This window comes from Bos javanicus, chromosome 9, assembly GCF_032452875.1.
Source record: "Bos javanicus breed banteng chromosome 9, ARS-OSU_banteng_1.0, whole genome shotgun sequence".
NCBI classification, from domain to species: domain Eukaryota; kingdom Metazoa; phylum Chordata; class Mammalia; order Artiodactyla; family Bovidae; genus Bos; species Bos javanicus.
In genome coordinates this window covers 102015928-102035296 of record NC_083876.1, presented here as the reverse complement: position 1 = coordinate 102035296, position 19369 = coordinate 102015928, and the positions used below count along the sequence as shown (strand labels likewise).

Below are 19369 nucleotides of genomic sequence, written 5' to 3'. Positions count from 1 at the left end.
CACTGACACCAAATTTCACTCTTGCAAATGATCCTGAACCAGAAAACTGTCTGATTTTCTCATTCATCTGAGTCTTAGGACGACTCAGTCAAGCTGACCAACCCAACAACACAGTGACACTTCCCTGGGCCGGGCCAGGAGCTTCCTCCTCCTCGGACAGAGGGAGGGAGGAAAGGGCCAAGGCAGCCCAGGTCCACTTTCGTCTCTCAGGTACACTTTGATCCCCGCCTCCGTCCTGGTGGGGCTCGGAGCCGCCGCCCTGTGGTCGGCACAGGGCACCTACCTCACCATCGTGGGGAACATGCAGGCGCGGAAGACGGGACAAGTCGGCAAAGACGTGGTCAGCCAGTACTTCGGCATCTTCTTTCTCATATTCCAGTCGTCTGGCGTGTGGGGCAACCTGATCTCGTCTCTCGTGTTCGGCCAGATGCCCACTCAAGGTAATAGGAAGTGGGGACCACCCAGGGCCCCTGGTCCCTCCCCTCATGTCCTCATTCAGGACATGAGCAGTTGTCACGTGGGGCCCCAAGACCTGGTTCTCAGACTGTCTGGACCCTGGCTCCTCCCTGGACAGTCTGGGTGGCTCTGAGGGCCCATCTGGTCCCCGGGTGCCTTGGCCGCCACTCCTTGGGGAGGGGTGCCCTGGGGAAACTGAGGGTCACTACCTGTGGAGTGCAAATTCATGGAGTCCTTCAGTCCAGTTCGGTTCAGTTCAGTGGCTCAGTCGTGTCCGACTCTTTGCAACCCCATGGACTGCAGCATGCCAGTCCTCGCTGTCCATCACCAACTCCCAGAGTGTACTCAAACTCATGTCCATTCAGTTGGTGATGCCATCCAACCATCTCATCCTCTGTCGTCCCCTTCTCCTCCCGCCTTCAATCTTTCCCAGCATCAGGATCTTTTCAAGTGAATCAGTTCTTCACATCAGGTGGCCAAAGTATTGGAGTTTCAGCTTCAGCATCAGTCCTTCCAATGAATATTCAAGACTGATTTCCTTTAGGATGGACTGGTTGGATCTCCTTGCAGTCCAAGGGACTCTCAAGAGTCTTTTCCAACACCACAGTTTAAAAGCATCAATTCCTTGGCACTCAGCTTTCTTTATGGTCCAACTCTCACATCCATACACATCCATGGAGTCCTTACTATCCTCTAGACTAAGAATGGTTTCCGTGAATTTATTTTCTCGCTGAATCGATTCATTCACCAGCGTTTTCAATATTACACAGAAGGCCACTGTCCCCAGCAGATTTGAACACTTGATGACCAGGGTCTTAACTTTTCTCTCTGCCCGGCCTCACCCAGACAGAGTTACAGACTGTGCGTCTGTTTTACACCTGCACACTTTGCTGTCTGAAGACTTCAGCCAAGGGCAGAGGAAATGCATGTCTTCAGTTCTCACAGGAAGCTTTATTAGAGGGGAAGAAGTGCTAACTCTCCTGTTATCAGGAATCTGTCTCTCTGCCTTGATCCTCTGTACTGCTCATCCACTCAAGTCCCAGCTTTCGGAAATAAGAATCTTTCCTCCCTTTTTGCTCACATGATGTCATCCTTGCTGAGTACATCCGCAGAGGGAAATCACAGGGTTGATAGACACCAATCATTACTCAGAATTGCCAGAACCGGCAGCAATTGACCAACGGAACCATGTTCAGGCTCTGACATGACTGGTGTGGGGCGTAAACAGGTTCACTTTTAAAGATATGCAGACAAGTAAGCTTAATCTCTCACTGGTCACTGGACACAGAATTTGAGGGCTGGAAGGCCCGCTGGGAGCCTTGCGAGGCTTCTCCACCTCCCTGTGCCTCCAGCCTCCAGGCTGCCACCTTGTCCCCGGCTACACACCTCCCGAGCCACAGGGATGCTGCGGCATCTCGTGCACTGAGATCAGTATTATGGGAACGATGAGACCCCGAGGATGCTTGTCTGTGACATGTGTCCCCTTTCTTCAGAGATTTGATGTAGGTCTACTGAGTCACTGATCGCTCACATGTCATTCTTTTTACAGCTAAGAAAACAACATTCAGAGAAAACACGAATGAACCTGCCCACAGTGACGGGTCTCTTTACAGATGAGTCTGAGAACCCAGTGGGCCTGACACCCAGTCTAACATACCCTATTTATAATTCTGAAAAGTGGGAAACTTTTAATGAAGTTAGCAACGCAGTATAACCAGTAGCCAGTATTTAAGTGTCTGACACTGGATGGAACAACCCCCGTGGTTGGCTCTGACCTGTGGTGGGTCTTACGCTCCACGTGGCCACACTCTCCCCAGCACCTCCTTCCGCGTGTCCCGTCTCCTGTCGCGAGTTCCCCGTGTCCTCAGTTGGCCTCTCTGCTTCCACAGGGACCATCCCGGAGGAGCAGCTGCAGGCCTGCGGGGCCAGCGACTGCCTGATGGCCACAGTGTCCACCAACAGCACGAAGCGGCCCTCCCAGGACCTCATCTACACGCTCCTGGGCATCTACACGGGTACGTGCCGGCCCCAGGAACCCGGGCAAAGCAAGACCTTCCCAGGGCAAAAAGACCACCTTCCCAGGGCTCCGATGAGCTGAGCTTATCTGCACACGCCCCTCAGAATGCGCTCAGCTGGGTGGTGCCCGGGGCCTTCCCACATGAAACCCAGGGCAGCAGCCTCTGCTGTCGGAGGTCTCGCTTGATGATGGAACCAGCCCCACGTCTGCACCGTCCAGGCCCACGGTCATCACGCGTGCTTACTGAAATTCTAATTAACGAAAGTAAGATGACTCTTCCGAGGTCACACAGCAGCCACATTCCAAGTGCTCAGTGGCCACTCGGGGCTGTGGCCGCCCTGTTGGGTGGCACCGAGATGGCCCACAGCCTTGGTGAATCAGCTACTTGTAGGGCTTCCTTGGAGGCTCAGATGGCAATGAATCTGCCTGTAATGCGGGAGACCCAGGTTCAATCCCTGGGCCAAGAAGATCCCCTGGAGGAAGGCATGGCAACCTACTCCGGTGTTCTTGCCTGGAGAATCCCATGGACAGAGGAGCCTGGTGGGTACAGTCCATGGGGTCACAGTCAGACATGACTGAGTGAATGTCACACTTCATACTTCAACTACATCTGGTTGGATTTGGAAGTCCCAAATCTTGGGCTTATCACCTTTTTCTGAAGCATATACTTAAATGACTTCTTCTGAGAGGCTGGGGTTGGGCGGGCATCTCCCAGTGCCCACCCTTGGGTATCTGTGAAGCCTTGTGGCTCCCACTGCTGGTCACAGGGCAGCAGAAGGTGTTGGACACTGGAAATTTGTGAAGAGATGGCTACCCAAGGGGAGTGAGTTCCTATGATGGCTCTTATCCTTGCTGTTCAGACAATTAGTCGTGTCTGACTCTTTGCGACCCCACAGACTGCAGCACGCCAGGCTTCCCTGTCCTTCTTCATCTTCTGGAGCTTGCTCAAACTCATGTCCATTGAGTCGGTGATGCCACCCAACCATCTCATCCTCTGTTGTCCCCTTCTCCTTTTGCCTTCAATCTTTCCCAGCATCAGGGTCTTTTCCAACGAGTCAGCTCTTCGCATCAGGTGATCAAAGTATTGTAGTTTCAGCTTCAGCATCAATCCTTCCAATGAATATTCAGGGTTGACTTCCTTTAGGATTGACTGGTTTGATCTCTTATCCTTAGACGCTTATTTGAATGAAAAATTTCTAAAGGACGCCACTACTTTGGGCGTACCTTTAGATCAGGTGTTTTGGGTTTTTTTTGGTGTCCATTTGAAGAAAATTTAAGGATATTCTTTATCATTCTTGAATTTTGGAATCTGTGAAGGTCTTGGATTGTGTCCTTCTTAATGACCATGAGTCTGATAAGAGTCAGATTTGATGGGACTGAGTGCAGATGGGACTGAGTGCAGATGCCACTGGGAATCAAAGGCCAAGAGGCCACGTGCACGGTCGGCTTGTCTCCACGGTGAGGTCAGCTGCCACCAATACTCCGGTCTCTTTCACAGTCACTTCCACATCAGAGGCACCAAGGGGACCCTTTACATTGACAAACCAGAATGAGGACTAGAGGTGGGGCCCAGAAACCAGGCAGATGAGGTCCTGACTGTTGGTGACCTTAGAGGCCAGATGTGCATTCAACTAATTGAAATTAGTTGAACAGGATGAGAGTTTTGAACAAAGCTCTCAGTTGAGGAGTAGTTACATCTTCTTGGGAAATTGGGTTCTAGGGCAGCTCTGATGGGGAGGTGGTATCCAAGCCGGGTACTGAAGGATGAGTAGGAGTTTACCAGGCAGAGAAGGAGAGATGAGTGGGCGCTGAAGGCAGAGAAGCCCCAGAGGGAGCCAGCAGGGCTGGAGGCCAGACGGCAAGGTGGGGAGCCTGCGTGCTTGTGCGGGGCCCCTGGTGCCCCGCACGGCAGCCTGTCCCCTCCCTGTCCTTTCAGGGTGCGGTTTCTTGGCGGTCCTGCTCATGGCCGTGTTTCTGGAACCCGTAAGAGATGCTCGGCCGGAAGGTGAGGGCGAGAAGCAGGCGCCCCCTTTCTGGTCCACTTTGCTGTCGACGTTTAAGCTGCTCAGAGACAAGCGCCTGCGTCTCCTGATCCTGCTGCCGATGCTCAGTGGGTTCGAGCAAGCCTTCCTGTCAGGCGACTACACGCGGGTAAGAGAGGGGCTGGCTGGCGGGCGGCTCGGGGCTCCCCGGGCTGCACACTGCCCTTCTGGCCTCGGGGGAGCTGCCCGTGGGGCTGGATGTGAGCTCACCTGGCCTGGGACCTTCCCAGGGACGCCTCTCGCTTGAGACGTGTCTCCAGGTAAAGGACCAAAGCCGCTCGGCAGTCGTCGCAGTGACCCTTATTTACCTGCATCTCGCCCTGTGTCCTTGTCTTGGAGTGGAAATAGAGAAAACACTGAAATTCCTTACTACCTAGCTTTTAAAAATTTATTATTCTAAAGTCTAGTTGATTTACAGTGCTGTGTTACTCTCGGGTGTAGAGTGCAGGGGTTCAGTTATACATGTATATGTGTACATTCTTTCTCAAACGCTTCTCCCATTTAGGTTATTGCAGAATCTTGAGCAGAGGTCCCTGTGCTGTGCAGGAGGTCCTTGTTGGTTATCCACTTTAAATGTAGCGGTGTGCACATGTCCACCCCAGACTCCCTAACTGTCCCTTCTCCCCATTCTTCCCCTGCTGGTTACCAGAAGTTTGTTCTCTAAGTCTCTGAGTCTGTTTCTGTTTTGTGAATGAGTTCATGTGTATCATTTATCATGTGATACTTGTCTTTCTCTGGCCAACTTCACATAGTATTATAATGTCTAGTCGCATCCATGTTGCTACCAATGACGTTATTTCATCCTTTTTACGGTTGAGTAATATTCCATCTATTTCTGCTTTATTGACGATGCCAAAGCCTTTGACTGTGTGGATCACAATACACTGTGGAAGATTCTGAAAGAGATGGGAATACCAGACCACCTGACCTGCCTCTTGAGAAATTTGTATGCAGGTCAGGAAGCAACAGTTAGAACTGGACATGGAACAACAGACTGGTTCCAAATAGGAGAAGGAGTACATCAAGGCTGCATATTGTCACCCTGCTTATTTAACTTCTATGCATCATGAGAAATGCTGGACTGGAAGAAGCACAAGCTGGAATCAAGATTGCCGGGAGAAATATCAATAACCTCAGATATGCAGATGACACCACCCTTATGGCAGAAAGTGAAGAGGAACTCAAAAGCCTCTTGATGAAAGTGAAAGAGGAGAGTGAAAAACTTGGCTTAAAGCTCAACATTCAGAAAACGAAGATCATGGCATCCGGTCCCATCACTTCATGGCAAATAGATGGGGAAACAGTGGAAACAGTGGCTTTATTTTTTGGGGCTCCAAAATCACTGCAGATGGTGATTGCAGCCATGAAATTAAGACACTTACTCCTTGGAAGGAAAGTTATGACCAACCTAGATAGCATATTCAAAAGCAGAGACATTACTTTGCCAACAAAGGTCTGTCTAGTCAAGGCTGTGGTTTTTCCAGTGGTCATGTATGGGTGTGAGAGTTGGACTGTGAAGAAAGCTGAGTGCTGAAGAATTGATGCTTTTGAACTGTGATGTTGGAGAAGACTCTTGAGAGTCCCTTGGACTGCAAGGAGATCCAACCAGTCCATTCTGAAGATCAGCCCTGGGATTTCTTTGGTAGGAATGAGGCTAAAGCTGAAACTCCAGTACTTTGGCCACCTCATGCGAAGAGTTGACTCATTGGAAAAGACTCTGAAGCTGGGAGGGATTGAGGGCAGGAGGAGAAGGGGACGACAGAGGATGAGATGGCTGGATGGCATCACTGACTCGATGGATGTGAGTCTGAGTGAACTCCGGGAGATGGTGATGGACAGGGAGGCCTGAAGTGCTGTGATTCATGGGGGTCGCAAAGAGTCAGACACGACTGAGCTACTGAACTGAACTGAACTGAGTAATTAGCGATGTTGAGCATCTTTTCACGTGCCTCTTGCTCCTCTGTATGTCCTCTCTGGAGAAAAGTCTATTTGGGTCCTTATCTAGTTTTCGAATATTGAGTTACAATCTAGAAACGGAGGTGGCTCAGCATGGTTGCCCTGGCTACTCAGATGACCTTTACCTGGATGCCCACCTGACCCCTGCACTGTCTGCCCACTTTGTTCCTAGAGGGGGTCCTTCTTTAGGCGTGGCTGGAGCGGAGCCCCTTGTCTGGCTGGCCACCTTTATCGAGGGTCTCTCCCCGAGCCCCTGTCTCTGGAGCCCCTGCCCAGGTGCTGTCCTGGAGACCCTGGTGGGATGCTGTATAAGGGATGTCACAGACAAGGATGGTAGGGAGAAGGTTTTTGCCCAGAAAGTGTGGGAGAGGAGCTGGGCGTTGGAGGGAGACAGCCAGGGCCAAGGCTGGACCCTCTGGCCTGTCTCGAGAGGCTGCCCCCAGGACCCCCACTCTTCCCCGGGAACTCCCACTCCAGCCCCGCTACGGCTCCTTCCCAGGACGGGCTGCCAAACTGGCAGGAGAAAAGGCAGGGTACGGATTTGAGTTCCATATAAACCGCAAACTCCCCTTGGTGTACAGCCCTGCAAGTTCAGGCACCCGGGGCTGCCTGTGGCCTCCGCTCTGAAGACTGTCCCGTTGGAGACCTGGAGTTTCCAACAAGCGGGATGTAGCAGAGTCCCTGGGTCTGGATGCAGCCACTCCCCTCAGACTTGTCACAGACCACTGCCCATGAGCTTAGGCACGGCCCGCACCATCCGGGAGCCAGGGGCCTCCTGATGCGTCTGTCCTGATTGTGCGGGGACCCGCACCATCCGGGAGCCGGGGCCTCCTGATGAGTCTGTCCTGATTGTGCGGGGACGGGGACGGGGACGGTGTGAGAGCTGCAGCCCTTGAGCCCTGGTCCCCCTGGGCCCCTCCGCCCCCCACCTCCGGGGCCTGGGGCAGGAAGTCTCTCTGTTCTTCTCATCTCTACGGAGATTCCTTCCCTGCTTCTTCCATCTTCTTTTTCATTAAGACCGTATTTTTTAGAGCAGTTTCAGGTTCACGGCAAAACTGAGCAGAAATTACAGGGATTTCCTGTACCCGCCCCCCCGACCCCACCTGGCCACGGCCCCCCCCACTGTCTACAGTCCACCTGTCCATTGTCACAACTGGCGCGCCCACAGGGGCACGTTCTCGTCACCCCGCGTCCGGCGTCTGCCTGGGGGCTCGCTCTTGGTGTGGGTGTTCTCGGGGTTTGGACGCAGGCATGATGACATGAATGCATCATGACGGTACCATTCAGAGCAGCCTGAAGGCCCTAAAGCCCCCCGAGCCCCCTGCTCACCCCCAGGTCTGTCCTCAGCCAGCCGCCCACAGGCAGGAAGGGCACGGCCCACCCCAGGAGAAGACTTCAGACTCGGAAGGCGAGTGCACCACGCCTGCGGGGCAGGGACACGGGGAGGAGGTCTGTCCAGACCGTCCTGTTAGCTCTCGCTCAAAAGCGGCGCCAGCACTGTCCTCGCCCTGGGGACGGAAGGCCCGTCGCCCTGGGGACGGAAGGCCCGCCAGCTCAGCAGGCCAGCCGTCACACTGCAGACGGCGTTAGAGCACAGCCTGGACTCCCTGACTCGGATGAGCCCCCAGAGCGCTGCGGCTTCCGCGCCGGCCCCGAGTGGGGCGAGGCTGAGCCCCCAGAGCGCTGCGGCTTCCACTCCGGCCCCGAGTGGGGCGAGGCTGAGCCCCCAGAGCACTGCGGCTTCCGCGCCGGCCCCGAGTTGGGCGAGGCTGGCACGGGTGACCGTCTGTCCTCTCCCACAGTCCTACACCACCTGTGCTCTGGGGATCCAGTTCGTGGGCTATGTGATGATTTGCTTCGGGGCCGCCGACGCCCTGTGCTCCGTGCTCTTCGGGAGGCTGGCCCGGCACACCGGCAGAACCGTGCTCTTCGCGCTGGGTAGGCGGGTGCTGGGCGCCGCCTGGGGAGGGTCCGCTGCACTCTGGGCGGTCGCAGCCTGTGTGAAGAGGGCCAGGGTTGGGGTGAGGAGGGGGGTCGCTGGAGGCACACCAACTGGGGGGATGGAGGTCAGGCGGGAGGCAGGGGGCCTCCCAGAAGGAGGAGATATTGGTTCAGGCGCCGGATGAAGCTGGTTGTCTAAACACACACCCCCTTCTGCTTCCCCTGGGGGACCAAGAAGCAGCAGAGACAAGGTGAGAAATGAGGGTGTTCAAGGAAAGAGCTAGCTGACAGTGACAGTCCCGAGGGTCTGTGGTGACGCAGGGAGAGGGAGGGGAAGCCATGACATAGTGCCAGCCGAGGCCCGAGTTATTCGCTTCTTACTGAGGAACAGAGACGCCTAGTAACTCGCCCAGGGTCACGCAGCCCCAGGAAACCCCGGAGGCACCTGCTCCACGTGCTCCTCGGCCGCCCCGGAGGGTCACAGGCTGCTCTGTCCCCCAGGTTGGGGGGCATCACAGGGCCTGCAGACTCACGAAGCCGAGACCTCGGGCCGTGAGGACAAAGCCGGGAGGAGCGAGGAGGCCCTGCCCCCAGCCCCTGCTCCCCGTCCTGCTTGGAAGGCCGCTCCCAGGCTGGGGGGCCCTCCTCCCCTCCCCTCCCCATGCCCCCCACTCAGTGAGAGAAGCAGGGGTCCCCACTAATGAAGAAGCCCAGTGTCTCCCACCCTGGGCCCCACAAGCTGGGCCCTCCTCTGCCTAGCAAGATGACACTTTGCTCTAAGACGCAGAGGTGCGTCACCCCAAGGCTCCCCCACCGTTGCCCCTGTGGAGGCCAGAGGCGGGCAGAGTCCCATACCTGCCAGGGGTGCCCCCGGCAGCCGGCACGGGTCAGGTCAAAGGCACCGGAGAAGGCGGGCGGCAGTGGTCTAGGGAGCAGGGGCTCGGAGGCTCGGCCCGCGGCTCCGAGGGTCTCAGAGGAGCCCCCTGTCCCCCGCCCCCACCCCCAGGGGCCGTGACCCAACTGGCCTGCATCGTCGCCCTCCTGCTGTGGAAGCCGCACCCCAGCCAGCTGCCCGTGTTCTTCGTGTTCCCCAGCCTCTGGGGCATGGCCGACGCGGTCTGGCAGACACAGAACAATGGTGAGTGTCTGGCGCACAGCCGGCCTGCTCAGGGGACCCCAGCTTGGCCGGCTGTGCAGGGCTCAGGGCCGCTAAGGGAGATGGGGAGACACGCGTCAAGGAGCAGGGGCCGGAGGGCGGGCCCCACTTCCTCCTGTGGAATCGGATCCACGATGCCCGGGAGAAAAGGCAATGGAGCCCGGGAGAAAAGGCAGTGGAGCGCGCAGCTGTCCATGCTAACGTGACCGTCCCGTCGTGGCACCCCCTGAACGAGCTGCTCTGGGCAGAGCGATGTCCTGCCCGTCTGTCTGGGCAGAAGGGCTTCTGTCTGCTCTCAGTGGAGGTGTGGGGAGGAGCCAAAGCTTACAGGTTACCATGACAACGTCCCTCAGTGGACAGGGAGAACTGAGTTGGGGGTGGGAGGGGTCAGTTTCACTTCATCTTGGGGGTCACCCCCAAATCCCGTCCTGTCTGATTGTCCTCTGCAGCGGGGAGCCTGGAGCAGGCCGGAAGGGAGCCGTCTCTAACAGCATCCCGCGGAGGCGGGTGGGGCTTGTACACAAGAGACATGTACTGCTCAGGGTTCTGGGGCTGGGTGTCCAGGATGAAGGCACCACGGATTCGGGGTCTGAAGGACCTGCCTCCTGGCTCATAAACATCTCACTGAGTCCTCGGTGGACACAGGGGCAAGGGGGCAATTGGGGGTCCCCTTTACAAGGGCACTCTAACCCCGAGAGCTCCCCCCACCACCTCATCGCTTCCAGAGACCACCTCCCAACACCGTCACCTGGGGTTTTAGCCTCTGTATTTAGGGGGAACTGTGAGGCCAGGCTGGCCGCAGTGCTGAAGGCGAGGGCGGCAGCTGGCCCGATCTGGGGCCGACCTGCCTGGTGAAGAGGCCGGGTTCAGCCAGCACCCGCGGAAGCAGCAGCAGGGGTTTACAGCTGGGGACGGGGGTAGGGCGAGCTGCTGCCGCAACACAGGGGGATGTGGGGACGTGCAGGGTGTGCCGTGCAGAGGGCCGTGGTGAGAAGGGGCTGAGTGGCAGAGCTGCTGGACACAGGGAGGAAAGGAAGCCAGGACAGGCCAGGACCTGGCAGTCCTGGGGCCGGGCTGGACATCGGGACTCCCGGGCTGCAGGCGGCTGGCAAGCCCCCAGACAGCAGGGTTGGAGGCGTCCACTGAAAGGCTTGGCTTGGGCTTGAATAGGACAGAGGACCCCGATCAGGGGGACCCAGCCCTGAGAGGGGTTGCCCTGGGCTTGTGTGGCAGTAATGTTGTTGTTGTTATTGTTCAGTCGCTCAATCACGTTCGACTCTTTGCGACCCCATGAACTGCAGCACACCAGGCCTCCCTGTCCCTCATCGTCTCCCAAAGTTTGCCCAAGTTCATATCCACTGAATCAGTGATGCCATCCAACCATCTCATCCTCTGTCATCCCCTTCTCCTGCCACTGTCAATCTTTCCCAGCATCAGGGTCTTTTCTAATGAGTCAGCTCTTCCCATCAGGTGGCCAAACTATTGGAGATTCAGCTTTATCATCAGTCCTTCCAATGAATATTCAGGACTGATTTCCTTTAGGATTGACTGGTTTGATCTCCTCACAGTCCAAGGGACTCTCAAGAGTCTTCTCCAACATCACAGTTCAAAAGCATCAATCCTTCGGCACTCAGCTTTCTTTAGGTCCAACTCTCAAATCCATACATGACCACTGGAAAAACCATAGCCTTGATAAGACAGACCTTTGTGGGCAAAGTGATGTCTCTGCTTTTTAATGTGCTGTCTAGGTTTGTCGCAGCCTTTCTCCCAAGAAGCAAGCATCTTCTAATTTCATGGCTACAGTCACCATCCACAGAGATTTTGGAGCAAGAGAAAATCTGATTATTAATCTTCGATGCCAAGTGAAGGGCTGTGAGGAGAGGAGAAGGGGCGCAGGGGGCAGAGGGCAGCTGAGAGGTGGGGAGGGTGCCCAACGGGGGCAGGTGGGGACAGGGGCCTGAGGGCCTCCAGGCCGGGAGGGGAGGGGTCCCCTTTCTTTGGAAAGTGTGGGAAGGCAGTCAGCATGAAGGACAGGAAGACTATCACTCTGGGGAAAGGAGTTGAGTTCAGGCCTGAGAGTCCTGGCTTCGTGACAGAGGGCACTGACTGCGGGCCGGTGGGTTGATCCCGTGAGGATTCACTCATGATGCGGCCCGGCGGGTGGCGTCACCCCCACAGCACCTCACCCAGCAGAAGGGCAGCGCCTGAAGAGGTCTGGGCTGGAGCAGCGAGGGGCTCAGGAGGGCAGGGTCTCCCAGGACCCACCAATGGCCCTGGCTGGGGGGGCGGGAGTGCCGAGGCCCCAGGAGGTGAGCCATCTCTGCAGCCAACAAGCCACCGAGGGGTAAGCCGGGGCCCCAGGGGCAGATCCGGCTCAGAAGGGAGCTTCTTCCCTTGGAAACACCACCCACTGTCCAGCCCTCATCAGGGAAGCACCTGGGACTGGAAAGTAGGTCAGGCCCAGCCACAAACAAGCCAGCAGCAGCCATTTCCGGGGACGGGGGCCTGGCTGCTGTCCCTGCACCCAGGGGTGTCACACACGTGGCCTCGGCATTCCAGGACGGCCCCTCCTTAGCATCTGAGTCGGTGCTGGCCTGTGAAACAGCTGAGGAAACATCCCCGAGTAAACCCAAGGCCGTTGGAATCAAGGGGTTTGGCTTTCACAGCCTTTCTCCTGCCTCCACAATGCAGGACGTGCTCCTGGAGTTCTGAGCCAGATGACAGAGGTCTGCTCGGCTCAGCACAGACTGCTGTGATTGGACAAAGGGCAGCTGGTGGAAGCGGTGACAGATTAGCCGCAGGTGGGTCTGTTGCTCAACAGAGGAAATGCCTGAGTCGGTAGAGGAGACAAACAGAAACCACGCTTGCTTTTCTTGGCAGTCCGGACTGTAAGTCTGTGAGCGGTCCCGACAGCCCAGGAGGACTCTTAGGCTCATCAGGAGAGAGCGCTTCCACGTCCCTGTGGACAGGCGAGGGGGCCCCACTGTTTATATCCCAGTGCTTCTGCCGACTTGCTCTCTCATTAACTGACTTCCCTGAGCTCAGCTGAACTTTTTGAAGTGTTTACACGAGGAATTGATGCTTTTGAACTGTGGTGTTGGAGAAGACTCTTGAGAGTCCCTTGGACTGCAAGGAGATCCAACCAGTCCATTCTGAAGGAGATCAGCCCTGGGATTTCTTCGGAAGGAATGATGCTAAAGCTGAAACTCCAGTACTTTGGCCACCTCATGCGAAGAGTTGACTCATTGGAAAAGACCCTGATGCTGGGAAAGATTGAGGGCAGGAGAAGAAGGGGACGACAGAGGATGAGATGGTTGGATGGCATCACCGACTCAATGGACATAGGTTTGGGTGGACTCTGGGAGTTGGTGATGGACAGAGAGGCCTGGCGTGCTGCGGTCCATGGGGTCGCAAGGAATCGGACAGGACTGAGTGACTGAACTGAACTGAACTGAACACTTAGAAGTCAGGTCAGGGCCTGGGGTGCACAGCCGTATGCATACAACAATTCCCAGGTGTTTGGAAGGCTCACAGTAAACCTGTTTGGTTTTTCTGTCCCTGAGACATCGGAATAACTGCCCCAACTCTTCCTTCCTTTCCACGGACACAAGAGACTATCAGGCTGAGCCTTCGTCAAGTTGAGCAGCTACATGAAGTCCAGTGAATGACTTGGGTTAGGTCCTTCTTGAATAAGAATATCAATTTAAAATGAACTATCTCTGTCTTTTTGTTCAAATTAAATCTTTTTGAGTAACACTCAGTTCTTGGGGGGAAACTGTTCTTCCCATCTGTGGTTTGTGACTTTCGCAACCGTCTTGCCCAGGAGGGCTGTTTTAACAACAGAGCTCCCTGCGGGCTCCCCTCCCTGCAGTGTGATCCATCCGTACTGTCTCTGTGTTTTCAAAAACTGCACATTTTGTGTGGCTTTTCCACCTGCCAAGACCAGCAATCTCACTTCTGCTGTCTCAATAGCAAGATGGATTTCTAATGCTATTCTCCCAGAATGTGTCGTCCCTGTTAAGAAAAGACGTGAGTCACATACATTCCTAGTTATGTACATTCCTAGTTAATGAGACAATACAATTGAGTACAGTGTAACCCTCCTTTGCAGTCACCACTTCTCAATGGAAAAGCTGATTGCTACACCTGGGCGGACCATCCCAGCCCTTCCTTCCTGGGGCAGAATCCTGCCTCTCCCTGCTCAGGGTTCCCACTGGGCTCCGGGGAGTCCTCTCGCCTCTGGAGCCATTCATCTTGGCTACTCTCTGTTTATCCACCCTGACAGTCCTGTTGCCATGGCAACACTTGCACGCCAGTGCCTGAATCTGAGACAACGTGGAATGTCTGGCCTTGAAATACCCTTTTGCCTCATCAGCCACAAAAGGGGCTGCTTCCAGGCTGATAGATTCAGAAGATCTGTCCTTTCTTATGTGCCCAGTTCATGCATCCTGTCGTTTCCAACCAAAGACTTGACCTCATCCTGGCATCGGAGGTCAGGGGTTTGCATCCGGTCCCTTTCACCTGGTGTGATGGCCAGGCCGGACTGCGAGCAGGCTTTTCTTCTTTTTGTTTTATAATAATTTAAGATCGACGGAAAAGTAGCCAATAGAGTGCAGAATTCCCACATACTGTCCACTCTGTTTCCTCAATTCTAACATCTTACAGACCTGTGGTACATTTGTCAAAACCAAGGAATTAACATTGCGAAATAACGGAACTTCCGATTTTATTCCGTTTTTCCAGCTTTCCCCCCCTTTCTCTGTGAGCTCCGAGACCCCAGGCAGGAGGCCACATTACATGCAGCCACCGCGCCTGCCTTGTTGGTCTGTGCCAGCTTCTCTTTCTCTCTGCTTTGATGACTGTGGCCCTTTTGGAGAATACTGGTCAGGGGTTGTGTAGACCGTCCCTTAATTCAGGTTCATCTGATGTCTTCTCATAACTGGGCTGGAGCTATGGTTTCGGGGAGGAAGACCCGAGTGCAGGGCCTTTCTTGTCATGTTGACCAGGGGGACAGCACACGGCCAGCCCACCTGTGGACCCTGCAGAGGGGGCCCCTCGCCCTCATCTACTCAGGTCCCGTCTCCCAGCCTTGCTTTCCTGACCCGCGAGGTACGGGGCTGGCTCACGGCCCCTCCGGCGGTGACTCTCCTCTGCTCTGTTTCTCGTCTACGCGATGGTGCTTCCTTCGCAGCAAGAGGCCCACTCACCGGACTGGTCATCGTCCACAACGTGAAAGCCTTCTGATTTCCAGACAGGAAGGTCCTGGGTGGTTACCTGGGCCTCGGGGAAGCAGCAGCGTTTTCTGCAGGAATCAGGAGGGCTGTCTGCTGTCTCACAGCCATGTTTCCGCCTCTCCCCGCAGCTCTCTTCGGGGTTCTGTTTGAGAAGAACAAGGAGGCCGCCTTCGCCAACTACCGCCTCTGGGAGGCCCTGGGCTTCGTCATCGCCTTCGGATACAGCACGTTCCTGTGCGTCAGCGTCAAGCTCTACGTCCTCCTGGGTGTCCTGAGCGCCGCCATGGCCGCCTACGGGGCCGTCGAGTACACGGAGTCCAGGAAGGCGGACGGGCCGCTGGCCGCAGGGCGGACAAAGCCCGCCGAGGAGGGGGCGACACAGACGAAACTGTGAAGCGACAAACCCCGTGGTGGGTGGGCCCAGGGCGGACCCAGAGCAGGGGGCCTTACCCGGAGCCGCCGCAGAGCCTCCAGGTGATTCTTTACGACCGCTTCAACGAGGTTTCACTGTTATGTCACGTTTTCTCTATGTTATCAGATTCTTCAGTCCTCCATCTCTTCAGTGGAGATGCAGAGTGTACATGGAGGAATCAATTCATTCAGATACAAAAGAAATCAGCTCAGGGTACCACTAGGGACATGCCTAGAGTCACGGGTCAGGAGCCTAGGCTTGTTTGGGGGTGGTGGTTAAGAACTAGAAAGTTGCTGAAAAGACGCAGCCCAACGCCAGCACTTTACAGACAGGCACACTGACGTCCAGGCAAGTCAGTGACTGCCTCCTAGAGTCAGTGAGGGACGAAGCCAGACTAGGCTCTCTGTGTCCTGAAGCTTTTGGGTATGAGTTTCTAAATAAATGCAATCATATTATGGACCTAACTCTCGTCCACATACTTTACTCACTCACCTGGATCACACACACAAACGTCATCACATTGGCTTGTCGGAGGCCACTGATGACGAGAGACACGAGTTGCTTCCAGCGGGACTTGACACGTGGGGCTGATGACACATGAACCCGGACGCGGGCCCACCCGCCTCCTGCCCTCCGCCCGCCTCTCAGGCAGGTACGATCATCCTGCTCCTTCCTCCTCGTCTGACGCCCAGTAATGCAGGCACGGCCCTTCTCTGAGCCCAGCTGTCTTTCTGAGACACCCCACCCCGGAACCTCCTGGGCAGGGCTCCCCATGTCTCCTCTTTTCTCCTTTCACCCCACCTCGCCTCCTCCTCCCCACCTCAGTCCCTGCTCTTTTCCAGGCTTATTTCCACGCGTCCCGTGGCAGGGCACCTGCCTGCCCTCCTCCAGCCCTGAAGCCAACCTGTCTGCCAGACCCTGTGATCCTCCCAAGGCCAAGTTTCCGAGTTGTGTCCTGCAGCCCAGCCCAAGGCCTTCCACCTTCCAGGGGGCTGCCCGGCCCCTCTCAAGGGCACTGTGGCCTCTAGAGCTTTGCTTACGGGCCTCCTCGACCTTGAGCACCCTCCTGCCCTCAACACAGACCCCTCGGGCTTGTCCGGGCTGTGCTCGTGCTGCGTGAGCGGGACACACACTTCCTGAGGCTGGCTTTTGTGTGTGCCCCCTGCTCAGTACTGTGGCTGGCAGTGCTTGGTCCTCCTGAGCCTGAGTGCTGGAGCTGGGGGACACTCTGCTTGCAGAGACCCAGCGGACTCACAGAAATGTGCAAATGTGGGCAGAGGGGCCCGGCCGGGAACATCAGGCCCACAGCCGCCCCTTCTCCTGACTCCAGGCTGAGATGCCGCGGGAGGCCCCTGCATCTCCGTGAGATTCGGGGTCAGAGGCCAAGGCACCACAGGCTCTGGCGGAAGGCTGAGCTCCTCGCTGTTTGCGGCTGCTGCTGCTCAATGGAAGATGTGCAGGAGCCCCAGCCCCTCGGGCGACGGGAGGGCTCCAGGTCCAGGGGATGAGGGCCTGGGTCTGGCAACCGTCTGGAGAGTGGCTGCTGGGGCCACTGAAGGCTCCCACTGGACGGCACGCTCCTGCCTGCCAGCCGGCTGCTCCCAGAAGGTGGCCCGTGGCACTCAGGCCTTTTCTTTCCTGCTCATCCTCTGAACTTGGCCTGCGCCCTTTAACCTGGGTGTGTGTTCGGGTACCTTGATGGGGGCACGGAGACAGAACCACCAGGGCTCTCGCTTCCTCCTGGGCCTCGGGCTGGGGCGGGGGGTGAGCGGGGGGTCCCTGGGTCATGTCAGTGTTGCTCTGGGAAGGCTGAATTGTAGCAGAAAGTGAGGGACTTAATCTTGAGCGTAGTACTCCATTTGCTAAATGGGAATGTTCCTCCTCCATAAGGAATCATTGAGACAAGACATTATTCAAAGGGGAAAAGCAGAGGAGAGATAAATTAGGAGGTTGAGAACAACACATACACACGGTTACATAGGGAGTGGATGGACAGCAAGACCCTACTGTACAGCACAGGGAAATAGACTCGGTATTTCATAATAACCTATAAGGAAAAGAATCTGAAAAAGAAAAAAGAAAAATAAAATATATATATATATATAATGCTTATAATTTTTTTAAAAAAACACTGTGGGTTATAAAACACTGACAAGCACTGTACAGATTTCCCAAGTGGCTCAGCAGTAGAGAACCCGCCTGCCGATGCAGGAGACACTGGTTCAGTCCCTGGGTCGGGAAGAGCCCCTGGAGAAGGGAATGACAACCCACTCCAGTGTTCTAGCCTGGAGAATCCCATGGACAGAGGAGCCTGGCGGGTACAGTCCATGGGTCACAGAGTGGACACAATTCGAGTGACTGAGCACACACAGAGTACTGTGCACAGTGAAATGAGAATGAACACCGCAGACTAAGGTTAAAGGCAATGCTTTGTCCATCTCTAACCCCCAGCAGGGCTGTTATGAGCCTCGGTTAGACTGGATCCAACAACCGTAAGTCTCTCGTCCCCTCCCAGGGCTCAGTAACAAAGGCACAGTCTTCCTCTTGCTCAGAGTCACTCACCAGGGAAGGATTTTCAAAAATAAAAAGTACCAATGCAGGTCACAGTGTACTGTTAAACTTTTCCTAAAAGTTAAATGTGTATCTAAAATAAAACGCTAAGTGTAAAAATGAAGTTAAGAGCACATAATACTAAAGAGAAAGTGGCATGGTAGGAATCTAGGCTCACGGCTGCAGGAGTCACCATCATTGTCTGAAACGAGTCCTGAGTTTACTGGCAGCCCAGCCAAGAAGAAAGAACACAGACAGCCTAACGGCCGCTATTTGATGGAAGGGGGCTCACCAGTGCTTTAAAAGAGAACAGCTCTCCAGATCCTGAGATGTAAACCAGCACCCTCGGGTCACTGGTGAGGAGCACAGACGAGCCCACGGACACCGCCCTGACCGACGGCCGGGTGTTTTCTGCAGGTTGGTCCTGGAGACAGTGACGGCTCAGGGATGCCACCGGATGGTCGTTCTGTGGACGGGCCGGGGGCCCCGGGAAGCCAGGAGGGCAGCCTTCAGTGAGAAAGGCCCGTCACTTCACACCACACCCTCCAGGAGCCCGGAAACTTCTACTCAAGTAGAAGCGTTGGGCCTTGGGAGACCGTTGCCCTCACCCTGGCTCCGACCAGGTTTATGCAGTCGGTGAGTGAGGCAGGCTAACTAGTCTAGTCAGAGAGGGCGACAATGTAAGTCACATGCAGTGAGAGTGTTAAAAAGCACTCAGTGGTTTGGCAGCCTTTTCTAGTTTCACGTCCAAATCAGAAACGGAGATTTTTTTTTTCCTCCTGAGACCCTTTCCAGGCCCAGGTCACGCTTCTCCACATCTCTGAGCTCCCCCTCCAGCCTCTGCCAAACAGGCTCTCAGAACCTCCATCCCCAGCTGCACAACCCTTTCCTGGCCTCCCCCCGCCCCATAATCTGTGCTCATTTCCCGTCTCCCTGCCCCTTTAATCGCCTCCCTTCAGCTCCTGGGGCCCAGGCTTCCTGGTTTTCTCTTTCAAATACTGGGACTAAAAGTCCGACACATTCATCTACCTGCAAAGTCTGTCTCCATGGCTTCCTCTCAGCTCACAGGCAGGTCTCCGCCCGTCCGTCTGCAGGGAGGTGAGGTTTGCAGACGGAAAAGGCAGGACGAGTTCTCGGGTGGTGCTGCGTCCGCCGCCTCCAGACTTCTGGCCAAGCGTCGGGGTGACCCAGCTACCGGGGGAGAGCCTTGTGGGCCGCAGGGTAGCCCCTAGTCCCGGGGACGTGGTGGGCCCTCCACAGAGGCCGTCACCACTGTCGCGCTGGGTCCATGACCAGTTACCAGGCTTCCTCATCCCGTCCTCATGGCTGGGTCACTGGGTTTATCTTTCCTGACCTCTGACCCAGGGGTTCAGCCTGAGGTGGGGCCTGGTCATCCGCATTTTGGAGAGCTCCCCAGCGTTGGAATGTGTAGCTGGCGGGAGTCGAGCACTGGTTTTAAAGCCATGTCACATAGCGGCTCTTGCAGCAGCTCGCCCACTTAGCTGGCTAACAGCATATAAAGTACATTTTTGAAAAGAATTTCTAGGAGTAAGCCTCACTTATTGTCGTCACTGCAGCTCATGACAAGTGACATCACGGGATCCC

The 19369-nt window shown here is 55.7% G+C and overlaps 1 protein-coding gene across 7 annotated transcripts in view; it reads left to right on the top strand.

Moving 5' to 3' along the window:
* The window catches only part of UNC93A (unc-93 homolog A), a 34964-nt gene extending 19291 nt beyond the window's left edge, over positions 1 to 15673 (top strand). For 5 of the 7 annotated variants that reach the window (XM_061428554.1, XM_061428551.1, XM_061428553.1 and 2 more), the window contains 6 exons: positions 211 to 440; positions 2346 to 2471; positions 4410 to 4624; positions 8274 to 8409; positions 9419 to 9550; positions 14931 to 15673. In XM_061428554.1, coding sequence (XP_061284538.1) covers positions 211 to 440; positions 2346 to 2471; positions 4410 to 4624; positions 8274 to 8409; positions 9419 to 9550; positions 14931 to 15196 — 1105 coding nt within the window. In that variant the 3' untranslated portion in view covers positions 15197 to 15673. Of the gene's footprint in view, positions 1 to 210; positions 441 to 2345; positions 2472 to 4409; positions 4625 to 4745; positions 6529 to 8273; positions 8410 to 9418; positions 9551 to 14930 lie in introns of those variants that run through there. The other 2 variants (XM_061428557.1, XM_061428558.1) reach the window with 2 other exon arrangements.
* Positions 15674 to 19369: the final 3696 nt, after the last annotated feature.